At 39.4% G+C, this 15,722-nt stretch overlaps 2 protein-coding genes across 2 annotated transcripts; one reads left to right on the top strand and one right to left on the bottom strand.

Moving 5' to 3' along the window:
- Window positions 1–180: 180 nt before the first annotated feature.
- On the top strand, window positions 181–7,414 carry BEWA_042580 (conserved hypothetical protein; the record flags this gene model as incomplete). The annotated part of the gene is made up of 2 exons (XM_004833615.1): window positions 181–6,281; window positions 6,316–7,414. The coding sequence occupies 2 exons, from the start codon at window positions 181–183 to the stop codon at window positions 7,412–7,414; spliced, it is 7,200 nt and encodes a 2,399-aa protein (XP_004833672.1).
- A 29-nt stretch (window positions 7,415–7,443) lies between these two features.
- Window positions 7,444–15,206, bottom strand: BEWA_042570 (conserved hypothetical protein; the record flags this gene model as incomplete). Its single annotated transcript, XM_004833614.1, has 3 exons — window positions 7,444–8,536; window positions 8,571–14,586; window positions 14,621–15,206. 3 exons carry the CDS (start codon window positions 15,204–15,206, stop codon window positions 7,444–7,446), a joined length of 7,695 nt encoding a protein of 2,564 aa, XP_004833671.1.
- Window positions 15,207–15,722: the final 516 nt, after the last annotated feature.

Below are 15,722 nucleotides of genomic sequence, written 5' to 3'. Positions count from 1 at the left end.
TACACTCTTGACAGATACTGCCTCAAAACTTATTCGATTGATGCAAAAGCAAGATGTGAAAATGACGTAAACAGTTGTTACTGCTATCCTTCTCTATACATTTCTCTAAATTCATTCGGGAAATCGTGTTTGTATGATGATAGTATTACGGAATGTCTGGGAACTCCATCTTTACACAGAATGTTTATAATTAATGACATCCTAGGAAGTGAAAAAATTTTTTACTGTTCATATAGTGACAGTATTCTTGCGTCCAACAGAGATGAGGTAAAAAAGGTAGTATCGAAAATACCCGTAAATATAAGACCCAGTGCAATTGATCTCTATACTGAGCTCCGTGTTAGAGAGACAAATATCCAAATTAGTACCATACTAAAAAGCTATAAAAGTTATCCATATGAGATATGTAAATCGAGGTTATACTACTTTGAATCTACTGGTCGTGAAATTATAGAAAACGACGAAATTAAAAATCAACCACTCATCTGTGAATATTCAAATTTATTCAATTCCATACACGGAATAAAGTTGGATGATAGTTGCATTTATCAGCAGTACTCAAAAAATATAGGTGAACAACATCACTTCCATAAACTTTCTAAAAAGCACTTTTATTACAGAAAATATGAAGGGTTTAATCTTGAGATTGAGAATATTTCATTGTCAAGCGTATTCTCAATATATTTAGAATACGGAGATAATAAATGTGGTACTTATGACAAGGATAAATCTAAAGGTTCTGATATATACCAATACACTGGAGTTAAAATTCCAAGCGAAATTAATTTTGGTCCTGTAAGGTTCTACAAATTTGGGCCATTTAGCTCAATTGGAAGTCCAAAGACTGTCAAGATTTGTGCTTGTTCAAGTAATGGGTCGGAAAACGATACATATTCATGTCTAAGAAAAGAGGATTTCAGAGATGAAATTGGTGATATCATAGTAACAGACTTCTGGAAACATGACACAAAAACGCTTTTTGTTGGCGAAAGCATAAAAGTAAAGGTAGAAAATAAAATCTCCATATTAATAGATACAGAAGTGATAGGTAAATGTTCAAAAATATTTGAAAAATACTCCATTAATTGGGTTACAGGAAATATAAAACTTACACCAAACCTATCCAAACATATTCATCTCGGCAGAAAGATAGATGATCACAACTATTTTGAAGCTACGCCTGGGACTTTTAATGTTTGTTTGATTGAAAATGAAACGGGAGTAGTTCACGACTATTTTGAGAGCTACCGAATATCTGGAGTAAAAGATAATGTGGAAACCTTTCTTCACATGGATTCATCTAAAAAGTTACATGGACAGGCAATAACTATCGAGGCATTTTTTATTGAAGAGGCTAAAATTGATTCTGTCTCTCTTATGGAATCTGAAGATCACTGTACAGGTGAAGTCATGGGAACTTGGAGTGATGGTCCCTATCCTTATCCTATAAGCAACCTGAACAAAAGCTCTAAGATGCTCATATATACTGGTTTTAGTGCTAATTTATACAAGGAAAATTCCGCTAAAACACATAGAATATGCATACGATATCGAGACGATTCTAAATTATACCCTATAGGGCATGCAAAACTCAAAAATTATTATGAGTATAATCTTCAACATCCAATCTATTCAAACTTTTTACTTGGATTTCCTCCGTACGATGTAATAAATTATGACATTTCTGATGATTCCAGGATCTTTAAAACATGGATTAATCAGAATTACTTCTTTTCTCAAAATTTGGGAAACCATGAATATGAGGAAAAAGAAATTTTTTACGGCCAGATTAAACCGTTTGTAGATAAGTTTTTTGGTGGAATGATACATTTTCAAACTTATCCATCCGAAAATGCTTTAGTAATTTGGACAACGGGAAAAGGAGAAATGACCCTATTTCCTATATGGAAAGTTGGAATTGAATCTCCTTTGTCTCTGCGCATGACTGTTATATCTGGGACTATCTATTGGTATGTACTAATGAGATCAACAAATATGGTTGTGAGGTATGATGTCATGACTTTGAAGAATAGGTATACCATCAGCGATGTTAAAGTCTTTAACGACATAAAGTTATACAATCCTACCGCCATAGAGATTTTGCAGTCGAATAAAATAACTAGAATACTTGTTTTAGATTCTGCCACAAATTGTATACACTTGTTTAGTGAACATTTAAAGGTTATAAAAATGTTGTGTCGTTCCAACCAAATCGAGTTTGGTCTGTCTCATCCAACAAGTTTGTCTTGCGTACTAGAAGAAACATCTTCTGGAAAATTTCATTGCTTTTCATCTCAGAGTAGGTGTAATAGTATATTATGGTTTTCCGTTGATATAACTACGGATGAAATAGCACAGAATGGTAATTATGAATCAGGTACATTGGTTGACGACTTGGATCCTATGCTAGGTGTTCCTACGTCTCTAGCCGCATTCAATTACAAGAGTTCAAAAATACATACTATTGTTATAATTTTTACAAGAGAAAATGACAGGAATGGATATATACTATCGGCTAACACAATCACAAAACAGATGACTTTTATGACATCCACGCAAACTATTCCAGGAGATAAAAGATTGAAATTAGTAAGAATATTTTCAAATATGTCGGAGGATATGAACTTGATGTTTTTGGGGGAGACTCTTACTGAAGGGGCTGTAAAACAAAGGTATACCCTTGATGATATTCTTAGAAATTTTGGAAATCCGAAAACAATACAATGGTATTTGACATGGAACAAATTGAGCAATCTCGTACACATTCCCGAATTCAAATACGATTTACCGGAATGGATAAAAATTAACGATGAATATGCCTTAGCACCAAAGGTAAAGAACTATCAACGCTTTCCACAAAATTTGGAATATAGCATTTCTTCCGAGGATGGAGACGTAAAAAATGATGACAATTTTTTTATTGATCCGGTATCTGGTATTTTAAAAGTCACGGTGAAAAGGATGAAAACGCAAAAAATAAAATTCAAAATTACTGCAAGTATTCTTGGATTAGAAAGGGTTCTTCACTTGGAAACAAATATTACTTGTTTGGACGGTGAATACTATAACGGAAGTACTTGTGTTTCATGTCCTCTTGCTTCATACAACTCTATATCTATGGTAAAAAATGATGGTAAATACTGGTCATTATGCAAGTCCTGTCCAGAAAACGAAACTACTAAAAACGAAGGATCAACATCGGAGGGCGATTGCACATGCAAAGCTGGATACAGTGTCATCAAGAATGATGATATGACATTAAGATGCAAGCCATGCCCCAGAGGAACATACAAGAATGTGATTGGATTTGACAATTGCATAGATTCTTGCTACAAAAATTCAGTTTCCGAAGTTATAGGAAGTACCACAGAAGAGGAAAGGTTTTGCAAATGTTTACCCGGTTATTATTGGGGCGGACATTACGAAAATACAACGGATTGCCTAGAGTGTGAAAAAGGATTTTACTGTGAAGGGGGCTTCAAATCCAAATTTTACAAATGCCCACTGAATACAACAACGAAAAATAAACTGGCCACTTCTATAGATGACTGTATTTGTAAGGCTGGATATGAACCAGTGGATCCAGTAACCATTAATACATCCCTTGAACACTCATTGAGATTTGTTTTAATGGAGAAATACAAAATAATGGGCAAAAATCCCATAATATGTGTACCATGCCCATTTAATAAGTATAAAGAGAGCAATTCCTCAGATAAATGTTCTTATTGTCCTCCTAACTCATTCTCCAAGATGACCGGAAACACTAAAAAGTCTGACTGTAACAGGTGCCAGCCAGGCTACTATGAAACGAATGATGAGGAAATCCCGTGCAAACCATGTTTAAAAGGAATGATATGTGTAGGTTCCATACCAAAGAAAGATATTTATAAACAACTTGCTGGAAAGATGTCACCGTGTCAACCAAATTCGTTAACATTTCCACCGTATACAAACAACCAAGATCCAAACTACTGTCTTTGCGATGTTGGTTATGTTTCTGGTTCGAATTCAGTTTTGAACAAGTGTGTGCAGGTGCCAAAGAACTATTACAAGGACAAGGTTGGTAACATTCCTGCGAGTGCTTGTCCAAACGGGTCACTGACTCTAGCCCCCGGAGCAGTATCCAAAAACGCTTGCGTCTGTGACAAGGGCTACTACTTTGACAACACATCTCAGCACTGCACAATGTGTCCAAATGGGAAATACTGTCTGGGTGGCAAGGATGAGAACATGGTCGATAGACAACCCATGGACTGCCAGGACACCAATGCCCAAACCAAATACCCTGGAGCCTCTTCTGCATCAGAATGCGCATGCAAGCCTGGTTACTATGCGAACACAGACGCACAAAATGCGTGTACCGAGTGTCCCGAAAACCACTACAAGTCATACATCTCCAATGACGCCTGCGTACGCTGTGACGAAAACTCATCCACAAATGGCAAAACAGGCGCCACCTCAAAGGAACAGTGTGTCTGCGACCCAGGTTACTACTTTGATAAGAGTTGTGTGGCATGCGACTTCAGGGACAAGTTCTGTCCGGGAGGACTCGTCCTCAAGAGGGATTCAGATGTATCCACCTTCGAAACACGTCCCCCGGAAAAGTGCCCAGAAAACACAGAGATTCCTCCAGGTGTGGACAATGCCAGCTCCATAGACTACTGCCAGTGCAGCAAGGGCTACGCATTCGCGTCCAAAGATCTGGACAACAACATCAAAACGTGCACACCATGTCCTCCAGGCACCTACAAGAGTTCAGTGATGGACTCCAACTGTAATGGATTATGCACCCAAAATGCAACCAGTTTGCAAGGAGCTAAAAGTCCCATGCAGTGCTTCTGTCAAATGGGATATTTCTACCTGGCTGGAGGAATCTGCACAAAGTGTCTTGAAGGCTCCAGATGTGATGGAGGATTGACAAATACCAGAGGTATAACCGAAGAAGACGTTGATGTGGACATTGATGACCATACCAAACCAGTCGCTATAGAGGGCTATTACCTGGACAAAATCAACCAGAAGCTGAGGAAGCCAGACGACTGGAAGTTTATCAAGTGCCCTATCAAAGGCGCCTGTCTGGGTGGTGGCAAATGCTCAAAGTCCATGGAACACTATCTCTGTAGTGAGTGCAAAAAGGGTTATACCAACAACTTCACCAAGGGTGCCATTTGTCAGAAATGTCCAAACATGGCAATCAATCTCTCAGTCATCATGGTCTGGTACTTTATACTCCTGCTCATCAACATTGTCATGGCCTGTCTCAACGTCAGTGCTGGCTTCAACCGCCGCTCCATACACTCTGTAGTTATCAAGATTGCACTCAACTACTGCATTTGCACATCAGTCCTCAACGTTGTCAATTTTGATGATCTCAACCTACCCAAAAGCGTCAAATCATTCACAACCTCATGGATCAAAATGTTCGACTCTGACGACATTGTCTACTACACCTCAATCGACTGCATTCTCAGAAGCTGGTTCAACCTCAACCACGCAGACTCCTTCTTCTACGCAATGCTATACATGTTCTTTCTACCTGTCATTCTGCTCTTTGTAGTCACGGTACTCATGTGGACAATCCTAGAGCTATTCAAAATAAAAAGATACAAAGTAACCACGGCGAAGCTGGCCCTCCTGCAACAGTCTAAGGCAAGGGGATTAGAACCACTAGCAGAGAGACTCCGTGACGAATACGCAAACGAAAGATTATTCCTCATCTTCAGATACATCCCACTGCCAGGAGAAACAAAGTGGACAAAGTCAGTGCACTTTATAGAGGACATGATTCCCATTTATGTGACTGTCCTCTTCTCAGTCCATGGAAAAATCACAAGCAAAATGCTGGGACTCCTCGACTGCGTGTACATTGACCTAGGAAGATCAATCCCAGGAAAGTATATGCTGCGACCAGCCATGAGTGTGAGATGCTCACTCAACCCCTCGCACGGCTACATACCGTACCTTGCCCTAGGCATGACTGGTCTCATCATTTGGGGGTTCGGAATCCCGTTCCTCTCATTCATGGTGCTCTACGTCAACAGGAAAAACCTCTATGCTCCAGACATACGCATGAAGTACGGCTTCCTCCACAACGGTTTCAGACAGGACTACTGGTACTGGGAGACTGTCGTCTTCACCAGAAAGAGTCTCGTCCTAGTCATTGGCAGCATCGTCATCGTCCCGTCACAAAACCTCAGCGGATCTAGAATATGGATGGCCCTGGTCGTCGCCGTCATATTCCTCATCATCCAACTCTTCTACAAGCCATTCGACGAAAGGTATAGTCAACACGCACTGATTCATAACCTGCAGGGACTATTTCGTCCTGGGAAAACTAGAAAGTCACAGCATGATTGCGTGGACCCTAACACTCATATTCGCATCACTCATCATCGAGGTCAATTTCACAGACTGGGACAACATGTGGCTACTAGGTCTCACCATCGTCTTCAACTCACTCTTCATTGCAGAAGTCTTCTACGAACTATTTATCGCGTACTTTTCTAGCTTTAGACTTTTCAGAAAATGTCTAAACCTCTTCCCTTTTCGCAAAGAACCCATGGTTTCCTATTACCAAAATCAACGCATAATTTCGCTCTCTCTACAGAATAAAGACACTTCTTGGAAAATTTCACCCAGCAGCATAGCCAATAGACACGAGCGTTACTTTATAACAACACTTGGCGAATTGTACCGTATAGCCTTGTCTCACTTGAGGCTGGATGTTCTTCCATCTACCTTTATTGAGTTTCTAGTTAGGTTTTCCATATCATTTTCCAGTTTTGAGGAAAAAATGATAAAGGAGAGAGTGTTCAAGAGTTTTTCCGAGGGTAAGATATCGAATTTGATTGTGCTTGCAAGGGAACAAGAATCAGCCAACTTTAAAAAAATCGTAAACCTAGACAAAGTTGAGGCATATTATAGGTTAAACAAGACAGAAAGCATATTTGACAAGGACTATCTTGGTGTGATTGGACTAAAGAAGGAAAACATCAACAGCATACTAGATTCCATGTTTAACGAGAACATTTTGACCAATAAGAGAGCCCTTTCTGATATTTACCTTTCACTGGCCAAGATTTGCAACATGGACAAGAATATATTCCTTTACATTTTTAGTTTATTCAAATGTGTAAAGGAATACATGGAGATGGAAGCATATACAAAGACACTAGAGCGTCTAGAAAACATTAGGAGTGACCTAAAGGTGAAACGAGACGAAGATGAAATGAAACAAGAGCTAAATGATATGCAATCTCAAGTCGACGAGTTGAAGAAACGCATAACAATATACAAGGATAAATTAGAGATGCTAGAATATGGACCAGACACAGTAGCCAGAAAAGATGCACTAGACCCAGACTTTTGCCAAATGATGCAAGATTTTGGCTTTGGTCTTAGAGACAAATAATTGTTTATATTATATACACGACAAATTCATCAACCAACCCTTTTAAATCCAAAAGATATCAAATCTTTCTCAAAGTCATCGGAATTTTCCCCGGTCGCGTCTTGGCCATCTAGGGCCTTTAGAGGGTCCCTTTTAAACGCTTCAATTTTTTCCTTGACACCCTTTATTATTTTCTTCATTTCTTCAATATCTTGCCTTGAGCAAAACAAATTGTCTACATCTTCAATTTCTGCCTTTTCCACTATACTTGCAGCTCGTCTCATTCTTGCGGCTTTCGCCCTCAATTCGGACTCTCTCATTCTTTTCTTGTAATCCTTGAATGCAGCATACATCTTTGCAATCGACTTGTTATCGCAAAGTTTGATAATCGAAAGAGCAATGTAGAAATCTGACAAGGCAATCCCCCTGGATATGACGCTACTCTCAAACATCAAGCCCGGATTCACAATTAGGGTCTCATCTTGCTCGAATGAAGAGTGAATATCCATTGCGTCCGTGGCTTTTTTTGTTTGCACAAGTCCTTCTTGCATCATGGATAGATTAACCAACTGCTCCAAATTTCCGTCGGCTATTGATCTCACAATATTATCAGTCTTTTGCTTATTCGATTCGTTATGGTGGACGGCAAATATTAGCCTTGTTATAAACTCGGAAAAGTCTGTAGGAATAACATCCAACTTCATATTAGTGCTTGGGAATGAAATAACCTCAGTTATAACATAGGAGAAATATTCCTTTTCGCTATAGCTAATCTTACGAGATGAATCCAATTTACGAGGCTTTGGAGAAACTAATACTGTGGATCCTGTGTTTTCGCTGCATAAAATAAGCGGTTCACGAGCTTTGATATTCTCCGATATTTGTGATAGGAATCGGTAAAACCGACCGATAATAGGTGTATCGACATGCTTATTGTATATCCTAACATTGTGACAATAAGCGATAAATAGTTCGTAGAAGACTTCTGCAATGAAGAGTGAGTTGAAGACGATGGTGAGACCTAGTAGCCACATGTTGTCCCAGTCTGTGAAATTGACCTCGATGATGAGTGATGCGAATATGAGTGTTAGGGTCCACGCAATCATGCTGTGACTTTCTAGTTTTCCCAGGACGAAATAGTCCCTGCAGGTTATGAATCAGTGCGTGTTGACTATACCTTTCGTCGAATGGCTTGTAGAAGAGTTGGATGATGAGGAATATGACGGCGACGACCAGGGCCATCCATATTCTAGATCCGCTGAGGTTTTGTGACGGGACGATGACGATGCTGCCAATGACTAGGACGAGACTCTTTCTGGTGAAGACGACAGTCTCCCAGTACCAGTAGTCCTGTCTGAAACCGTTGTGGAGGAAGCCATACTTCATGCGTATGTCTGGAGCATAGAGGTTTTTCCTGTTGACGTAGAGCACCATGAATGAGAGGAACGGGATTCCGAACCCCCAAATGATGAGACCAGTCATGCCTAGGGCAAGGTACGGTATGTAGCCGTGCGAGGGGTTGAGTGAGCATCTCACACTCATGGCTGGTCGCAGCATATACTTTCCTGGGATTGATCTTCCTAGGTCAATGTACACGCAGTCGAGGAGTCCCAGCATTTTGCTTGTGATTTTTCCATGGACTGAGAAGAGGACAGTCACATAAATGGGAATCATGTCCTCTATAAAGTGCACTGACTTTGTCCACTTTGTTTCTCCTGGCAGTGGGATGTATCTGAAGATGAGGAATAATCTTTCGTTTGCGTATTCGTCACGGAGTCTCTCTGCTAGTGGTTCTAATCCCCTTGCCTTAGACTGTTGCAGGAGGGCCAGCTTCGCCGTGGTTACTTTGTATCTTTTTATTTTGAATAGCTCTAGGATTGTCCACATGAGTACCGTGACTACAAAGAGCAGAATGACAGGTAGAAAGAACATGTATAGCATTGCGTAGAAGAAGGAGTCTGCGTGGTTGAGGTTGAACCAGCTTCTGAGAATGCAGTCGATTGAGGTGTAGTAGACAATGTCGTCAGAGTCGAACATTTTGATCCATGAGGTTGTGAATGATTTGACGCTTTTGGGTAGGTTGAGATCATCAAAATTGACAACGTTGAGGACTGATGTGCAAATGCAGTAGTTGAGTGCAATCTTGATAACTACAGAGTGTATGGAGCGGCGGTTGAAGCCAGCACTGACGTTGAGACAGGCCATGACAATGTTGATGAGCAGGAGTATAAAGTACCAGACCATGATGACTGAGAGATTGATTGCCATGTTTGGACATTTCTGACAAATGGCACCCTTGGTGAAGTTGTTGGTATAACCCTTTTTGCACTCACTACAGAGATAGTGTTCCATGGACTTTGAGCATTTGCCACCACCCAGACAGGCGCCTTTGATAGGGCACTTGATAAACTTCCAGTCGTCTGGCTTCCTCAGCTTCTGGTTGATTTTGTCCAGGTAATAGCCCTCTATAGCGACTGGTTTGGTATGGTCATCAATGTCCACATCAACGTCTTCTTCGGTTATACCTCTGGTATTTGTCAATCCTCCATCACATCTGGAGCCTTCAAGACACTTTGTGCAGATTCCTCCAGCCAGGTAGAAATATCCCATTTGACAGAAGCACTGCATGGGACTTTTAGCTCCTTGCAAACTGGTTGCATTTTGGGTGCATAATCCATTACAGTTGGAGTCCATCACTGAACTCTTGTAGGTGCCTGGAGGACATGGTGTGCACGTTTTGATGTTGTTGTCCAGATCTTTGGACGCGAATGCGTAGCCCTTGCTGCACTGGCAGTAGTCTATGGAGCTGGCATTGTCCACACCTGGAGGAATCTCTGTGTTTTCTGGGCACTTTTCCGGGGGACGTGTTTCGAAGGTGGATACATCTGAATCCCTCTTGAGGACGAGTCCTCCCGGACAGAACTTGTCCCTGAAGTCGCATGCCACACAACTCTTATCAAAGTAGTAACCTGGGTCGCAGACACACTGTTCCTTTGAGGTGGCGCCTGTTTTGCCATTTGTGGATGAGTTTTCGTCACAGCGTACGCAGGCGTCATTGGAGATGTATGACTTGTAGTGGTTTTCGGGACACTCGGTACACGCATTTTGTGCGTCTGTGTTCGCATAGTAACCAGGCTTGCATGCGCATTCTGATGCAGAAGAGGCTCCAGGGTATTTGGTTTGGGCATTGGTGTCCTGGCAGTCCATGGGTTGTCTATCGACCATGTTCTCATCCTTGCCACCCAGACAGTATTTCCCATTTGGACACATTGTGCAGTGCTGAGATGTGTTGTCAAAGTAGTAGCCCTTGTCACAGACGCAAGCGTTTTTGGATACTGCTCCGGGGGCTAGAGTCAGTGACCCGTTTGGACAAGCACTCGCAGGAATGTTACCAACCTTGTCCTTGTAATAGTTCTTTGGCACCTGCACACACTTGTTCAAAACTGAATTCGAACCAGAAACATAACCAACATCGCAAAGACAATTTGTAATGTTTGAATTCTTTTCATAGGGTTCAATAGTTTTTGCATGTTCCGGGCATTTTATTCTTTTTCCTGAATATTTCTTCATTTCTGAATCGACTGGATCAGATCCAACACAAAAATGATCCTCCGTACATTTTTTACATGGAAGTTGGACGTCTTCAGTTTCAAAATAACCTTGATCACATAAATTACATTGACTTATGCTTGTTGCACTTATGCTCTCGCTAAAGGTATTTTTTGGACATTCTATACAATCTTCATTTCCTATTTTATCCTTGTACCTTCTGTTGCCACATGGTATACAAACTAGCTTGTTAATGTCCACATTTGTATCCTCCAGTTCCATCTCTCGGATTTCATCAATTATTCTCAATTTAAACGTATGTTCCAATGTAGTAGGATCGTTTATACGATCTACAGAAGCTATGGCATAACCCATTTTACATACACATTCCGCTACTGACTTAGGAGGGGTTGTGTTGTTTATCTTTGTATCACTGGTTAAAGTAGTTGTATTGGTTGGGCATTTCTTTCTTTTACCATGGAATCCACCTTCGCAAAAATATCCTTCATCACAAGGAACACATTCTTTAATTCCACCTGCATCATGCCTATAGTAATATCCCTTGAAGCAAGAGCATTCTCTATCTTCTTCCGAAACACTAGCAATTTTGCTCGTCTCGGAGTTTTTGTAACATTGACTGTCATTACAACTTTGCAATCCAACAACACTTTTCCACTTTCCAGCTGGACAGGGTTGACACCTGGGTGTAGATCCAGCTGAATAAAAATAACCTGGAGCACATAGGCATTGACTAACTGATGTAGACCCCCTTGTTATCGTGGTTTCCCTTTCTGGACACATGGTACACTTGCTCCAATTAGATATATCGTCTTTAATGAGAGTTAGTGAGTTATACTCCCCTACTTGGCAAACGCTACAACTAACTTCATCCTCTTTGGGTGTTTCATTGAAGCGATACCCATCCTTACATGAAACTTTAAAGTCCAAGTCAACACTTTTTGAGTCAATTACCCCTATAGCAGTAACACGCAGCGGCAAAATCATTTTTGAGATGTGTTGAATCTTGATGGTTAATTCACCTGTAATGCTATCAATTTCAATTGTGTTTTTGTTTGATAGATTCCCATTCCAATCATGAATATCCCCGTCTTCTTTTGCTTGCTGGGAGTTTTTGTCTTCAGCACTTCTAATCTCTAATTCGTAGCTAACAGAAAAATTATATTTTGCACCAACGAAACCAGTTATTGGTTTTTGCTTGTATTCCTGATTGATAACAAGCCAATCAGGCACATTATAACTGAAATCACTAACAGAAATTGTGTCTTGAAAATTCACAATGTTTATCGATCCAAAACTTTTGCCAGATGATCTCGATTTAGTTTCGTCCACACGAAACAACATTAAATAGTCTTGATTTTCTAGGTCATTTTTGTTGTCTTTTGACATTAAAATTTTTGATGAATAGACATAGGTGCTATATGGAATCATCTTTAGTTCAGTATGACCATAATAGAATATTTTTGAATCATTTTCTACATCCAATATCAACAATGTAATTTCAGGACTTTCATCTTCAATCAAATATATCAAATGTGTATTACCATACGACACAGCTTCCAAAGAGACGGGTTTCCTTAGCATGTGAGCCCTCACTTTGTCACCATTATCCGTTTCATTAAATCGCCCATTCCCTCCCTTGTAAACACTGACGAGCTCCATAGAATGATCCAAAAGGCTAATTTTAATCCATAATATACTTCCTTCATGGGTTTGAGTCACAAAGCAATCGGCATGCAAGGACCTAGTATTTGTATCCCTACCAAACTCATCAATACATTGACTAATATCACTAGCATCCGTAGTGCATGACATATATCCTGGTTCAAAAATTTCAAATGAGATTTCAGCCCCTCTACAAATCTTGGAAACTTCTTGCAGTGACGAGTTGTAGAGAATTATGCAGTTTAATCCAGAGTCTGAGACAATAATTAAATGATCCCTAATACAGTCGTTGTAATATTCAATAACTTTCATATCAGAAGGCGATATTAATTTTGTACAATCTTTCCTGGTTTCATCGCAGCTACTTGTTATTAATTTGGCTTCAAATATGCCATTTGTAAAGTGATATAAATCCACTCCCACTTTACCTTCAGATAGTACAATAGCTGTTATTTTATCTGTAAATACAATTAATTCTAAAGCCATGGGACTTTTTATTCTTAATGAACCAAAATAGGCTGGAGACAAGCGATTAGGTCTCAATACCCAGATTCTCACAAGGTCGTCTTTTGGATATGACCAAAAACTCAATACAGCTGGATATTCGTAATTATCTTCATCCACATTTAAATCTACATCATAGGCGAATTTTGTCATATACCTCTTGAACAAGTTTGCATTTTTTCCTAGTTTTTGCTGTTTTTTGTGAGTGAAAAAATTAAAAATATCGTCCTCAAGAATCTCCAAATGCATCCCGAGGATATCCCACTTGTTATGCATAGTATAATTTGATACTGTGTATGGAATTCCAATGTTCATTTGTGGAAATATGTCACCGAGTTCATGATCAACATCATCACGTAATGTTCCATAACCTAGGGATTCTGTAGTAAGGTCACTTTTCACGACAAAAGCCTTCAGACTATCTATTGGATTATTAATTTTTGATAGCCTTTGGGTCATGTTAAAATATGATGCACGCCAAATCGTTTCACCATTATCGACTTGAGAATCTACTACAGGTGACAAGTTGAGCGTATGTGCTATAGGATTAGTACATTCAGACCCTGTGCTATATTCACAAATTAGGACAGCTAATGGTGGAAGAGTAATCTTGAAGCTCCTAAAAAATAGCGACTGTTCACGACGTTTATCCTTTTTATAATCACCAACCATTGTAAAGGACCTCGTGGAATTATAACCTTTTATAGTGTATCGTTTCACAATTACAGGCATTCCTTGCTTCTCTAGAATATTTATCTTTTGATACAAAAGAACAAAGTTTCCACTTTCCCCTGGATGTAAATCTATTTGATCATCATTTTCTGATATTATCTGCCTGTATGCACAAACTTGATTTATTCTACCATACAATTCTTGAGGATAGGCATCTTCTTTTCCTGATTCAAGTATAGCATCTATAGAAACCATAAATGTCTTGTAATCATGAATTAATGCTTCAGGCTCCTTCACCAGCGATATAATTCCACCAAATCCTTTTGAATTTTCAAAATTAATCTTCTCACTTGAATAGCATTCAGTAGCATTTTTTGGTATACTCGGACCATTGACATTTATAGTCGCTATATGGATATTATAATCATTGTTGTCTCTGCATGATCTATAGTGTCCATTCACATTTTCGTAAAAACTGCTGAACAAACAAGCACAAACTTTAGAACTCGAAGCCATATTCTCCAATGCTACAAACCCATTTAAAACTATGGACGGTTCCATTTGTTTTGAATCAGGATAGTAAAAAATATCATTTTCATTTGGATAGTTCCATGTCAAAGGACTGTATTCATATGGCCGTGTAATATTGCTAGAGATTTTTAGGTCAGATCTTCCACATTCTTTGCTTGAGTCAATAAATATTACGTCTACCCTATACTTTGGTATGTATGGAGTGATCCAAATGTCGAATACAGTTCCCGGCTGAATATCTATAGGTTCAATGCCTAATATATTGTGAATTAAAATGTATAAATAAACCTATGGGCTTGCACTCTTCTAGTTGATCTATATCAACCAAACACCAAATTCCCGATTTCCCTCGTATTTCTCTACAATAGTTCCTTGGGAAAAAGAATCTCTTTGGATACAACCTGTGGTTTACCGATAAAAATGCTTTCCACTGTTTACATTCGTTTCCTTTAATTGTTACATTTTGACACCCTCTGTATGTTATAATGTTTTCTACAAATTCTTCATTGCATGGGCATCCATTTGTTAGGTTGTCCCAATCCATATCGTAGATCTCTATTTCTATACCTTTGTCACCAAGTTTAGCAGCACCTTTGCATTTAATTTTCTGCCTGCAATCATCAAGACAATCACCATATGTGTCATAATTTAGAGTTGCAGACGAGTAGCATTTTATTTGATCATTAATATCTAGACGAGCTACATAGCCATCCTTACCGCAAAGATTATCCAACGATTCTTGGAGTTGAGAAATCTTACAGTTTTTCTCAACACTCTTTTTTATGAGTTTATTATCTATCTTCTTCTCACTTTTGACATTTACATTAGATCCTCTACACCAAATCATGGAACCACAGTTGCTAAGACAGCTCATTGATCTGGTTGAATAATCCAGACTAATGCTCTCGACACAAAAACATTCTGCTATTCCGTACGTAATCTCACATCTTGCTGAATATTCCACGTCTGGATTATGCAGGTTACAGTATTCGTCCGCCCAAGCTTGTACCTTTGAAATATGACCTTGATATTCTACATAAAATATAAAAGGGCCGCGGGCGTCTAACCGTACCACGATTTCTTCTTCCTCATGGGACTTAATAATCTATCTTTAGGGTTAATCCATCTCTTTATATCAACACGTAGTACTCTTGTGTGCATGTGCTTTATCTCAAAGACTCTTTTAAAGTCACTCTTGTACCTAAAAGTAGGCCTTGTCGCTACATCCTCCGTAACTCCTTTCTTTCCTCTTCCTGAACTAGCCTAAGGGTGAATGAGATTATTCATGAACCCTCACCGTTTGGGATATCCACGAGTTAAACATGAGAAATGACACAATGATCGAGAGATTAGCATGCATTTTCCCAATAGTTTATCCTAGCTTTGTGAC

The sequence above is a fragment of the Theileria equi genome, assembly GCF_000342415.1.
Source record: "Theileria equi strain WA chromosome 2 map unlocalized gcontig_1105316255037, whole genome shotgun sequence".
Taxonomy (NCBI): Eukaryota; Apicomplexa; class Aconoidasida; order Piroplasmida; family Theileriidae; genus Theileria; species Theileria equi.
This window is presented reverse-complemented; position numbering and strand designations above follow the sequence as displayed.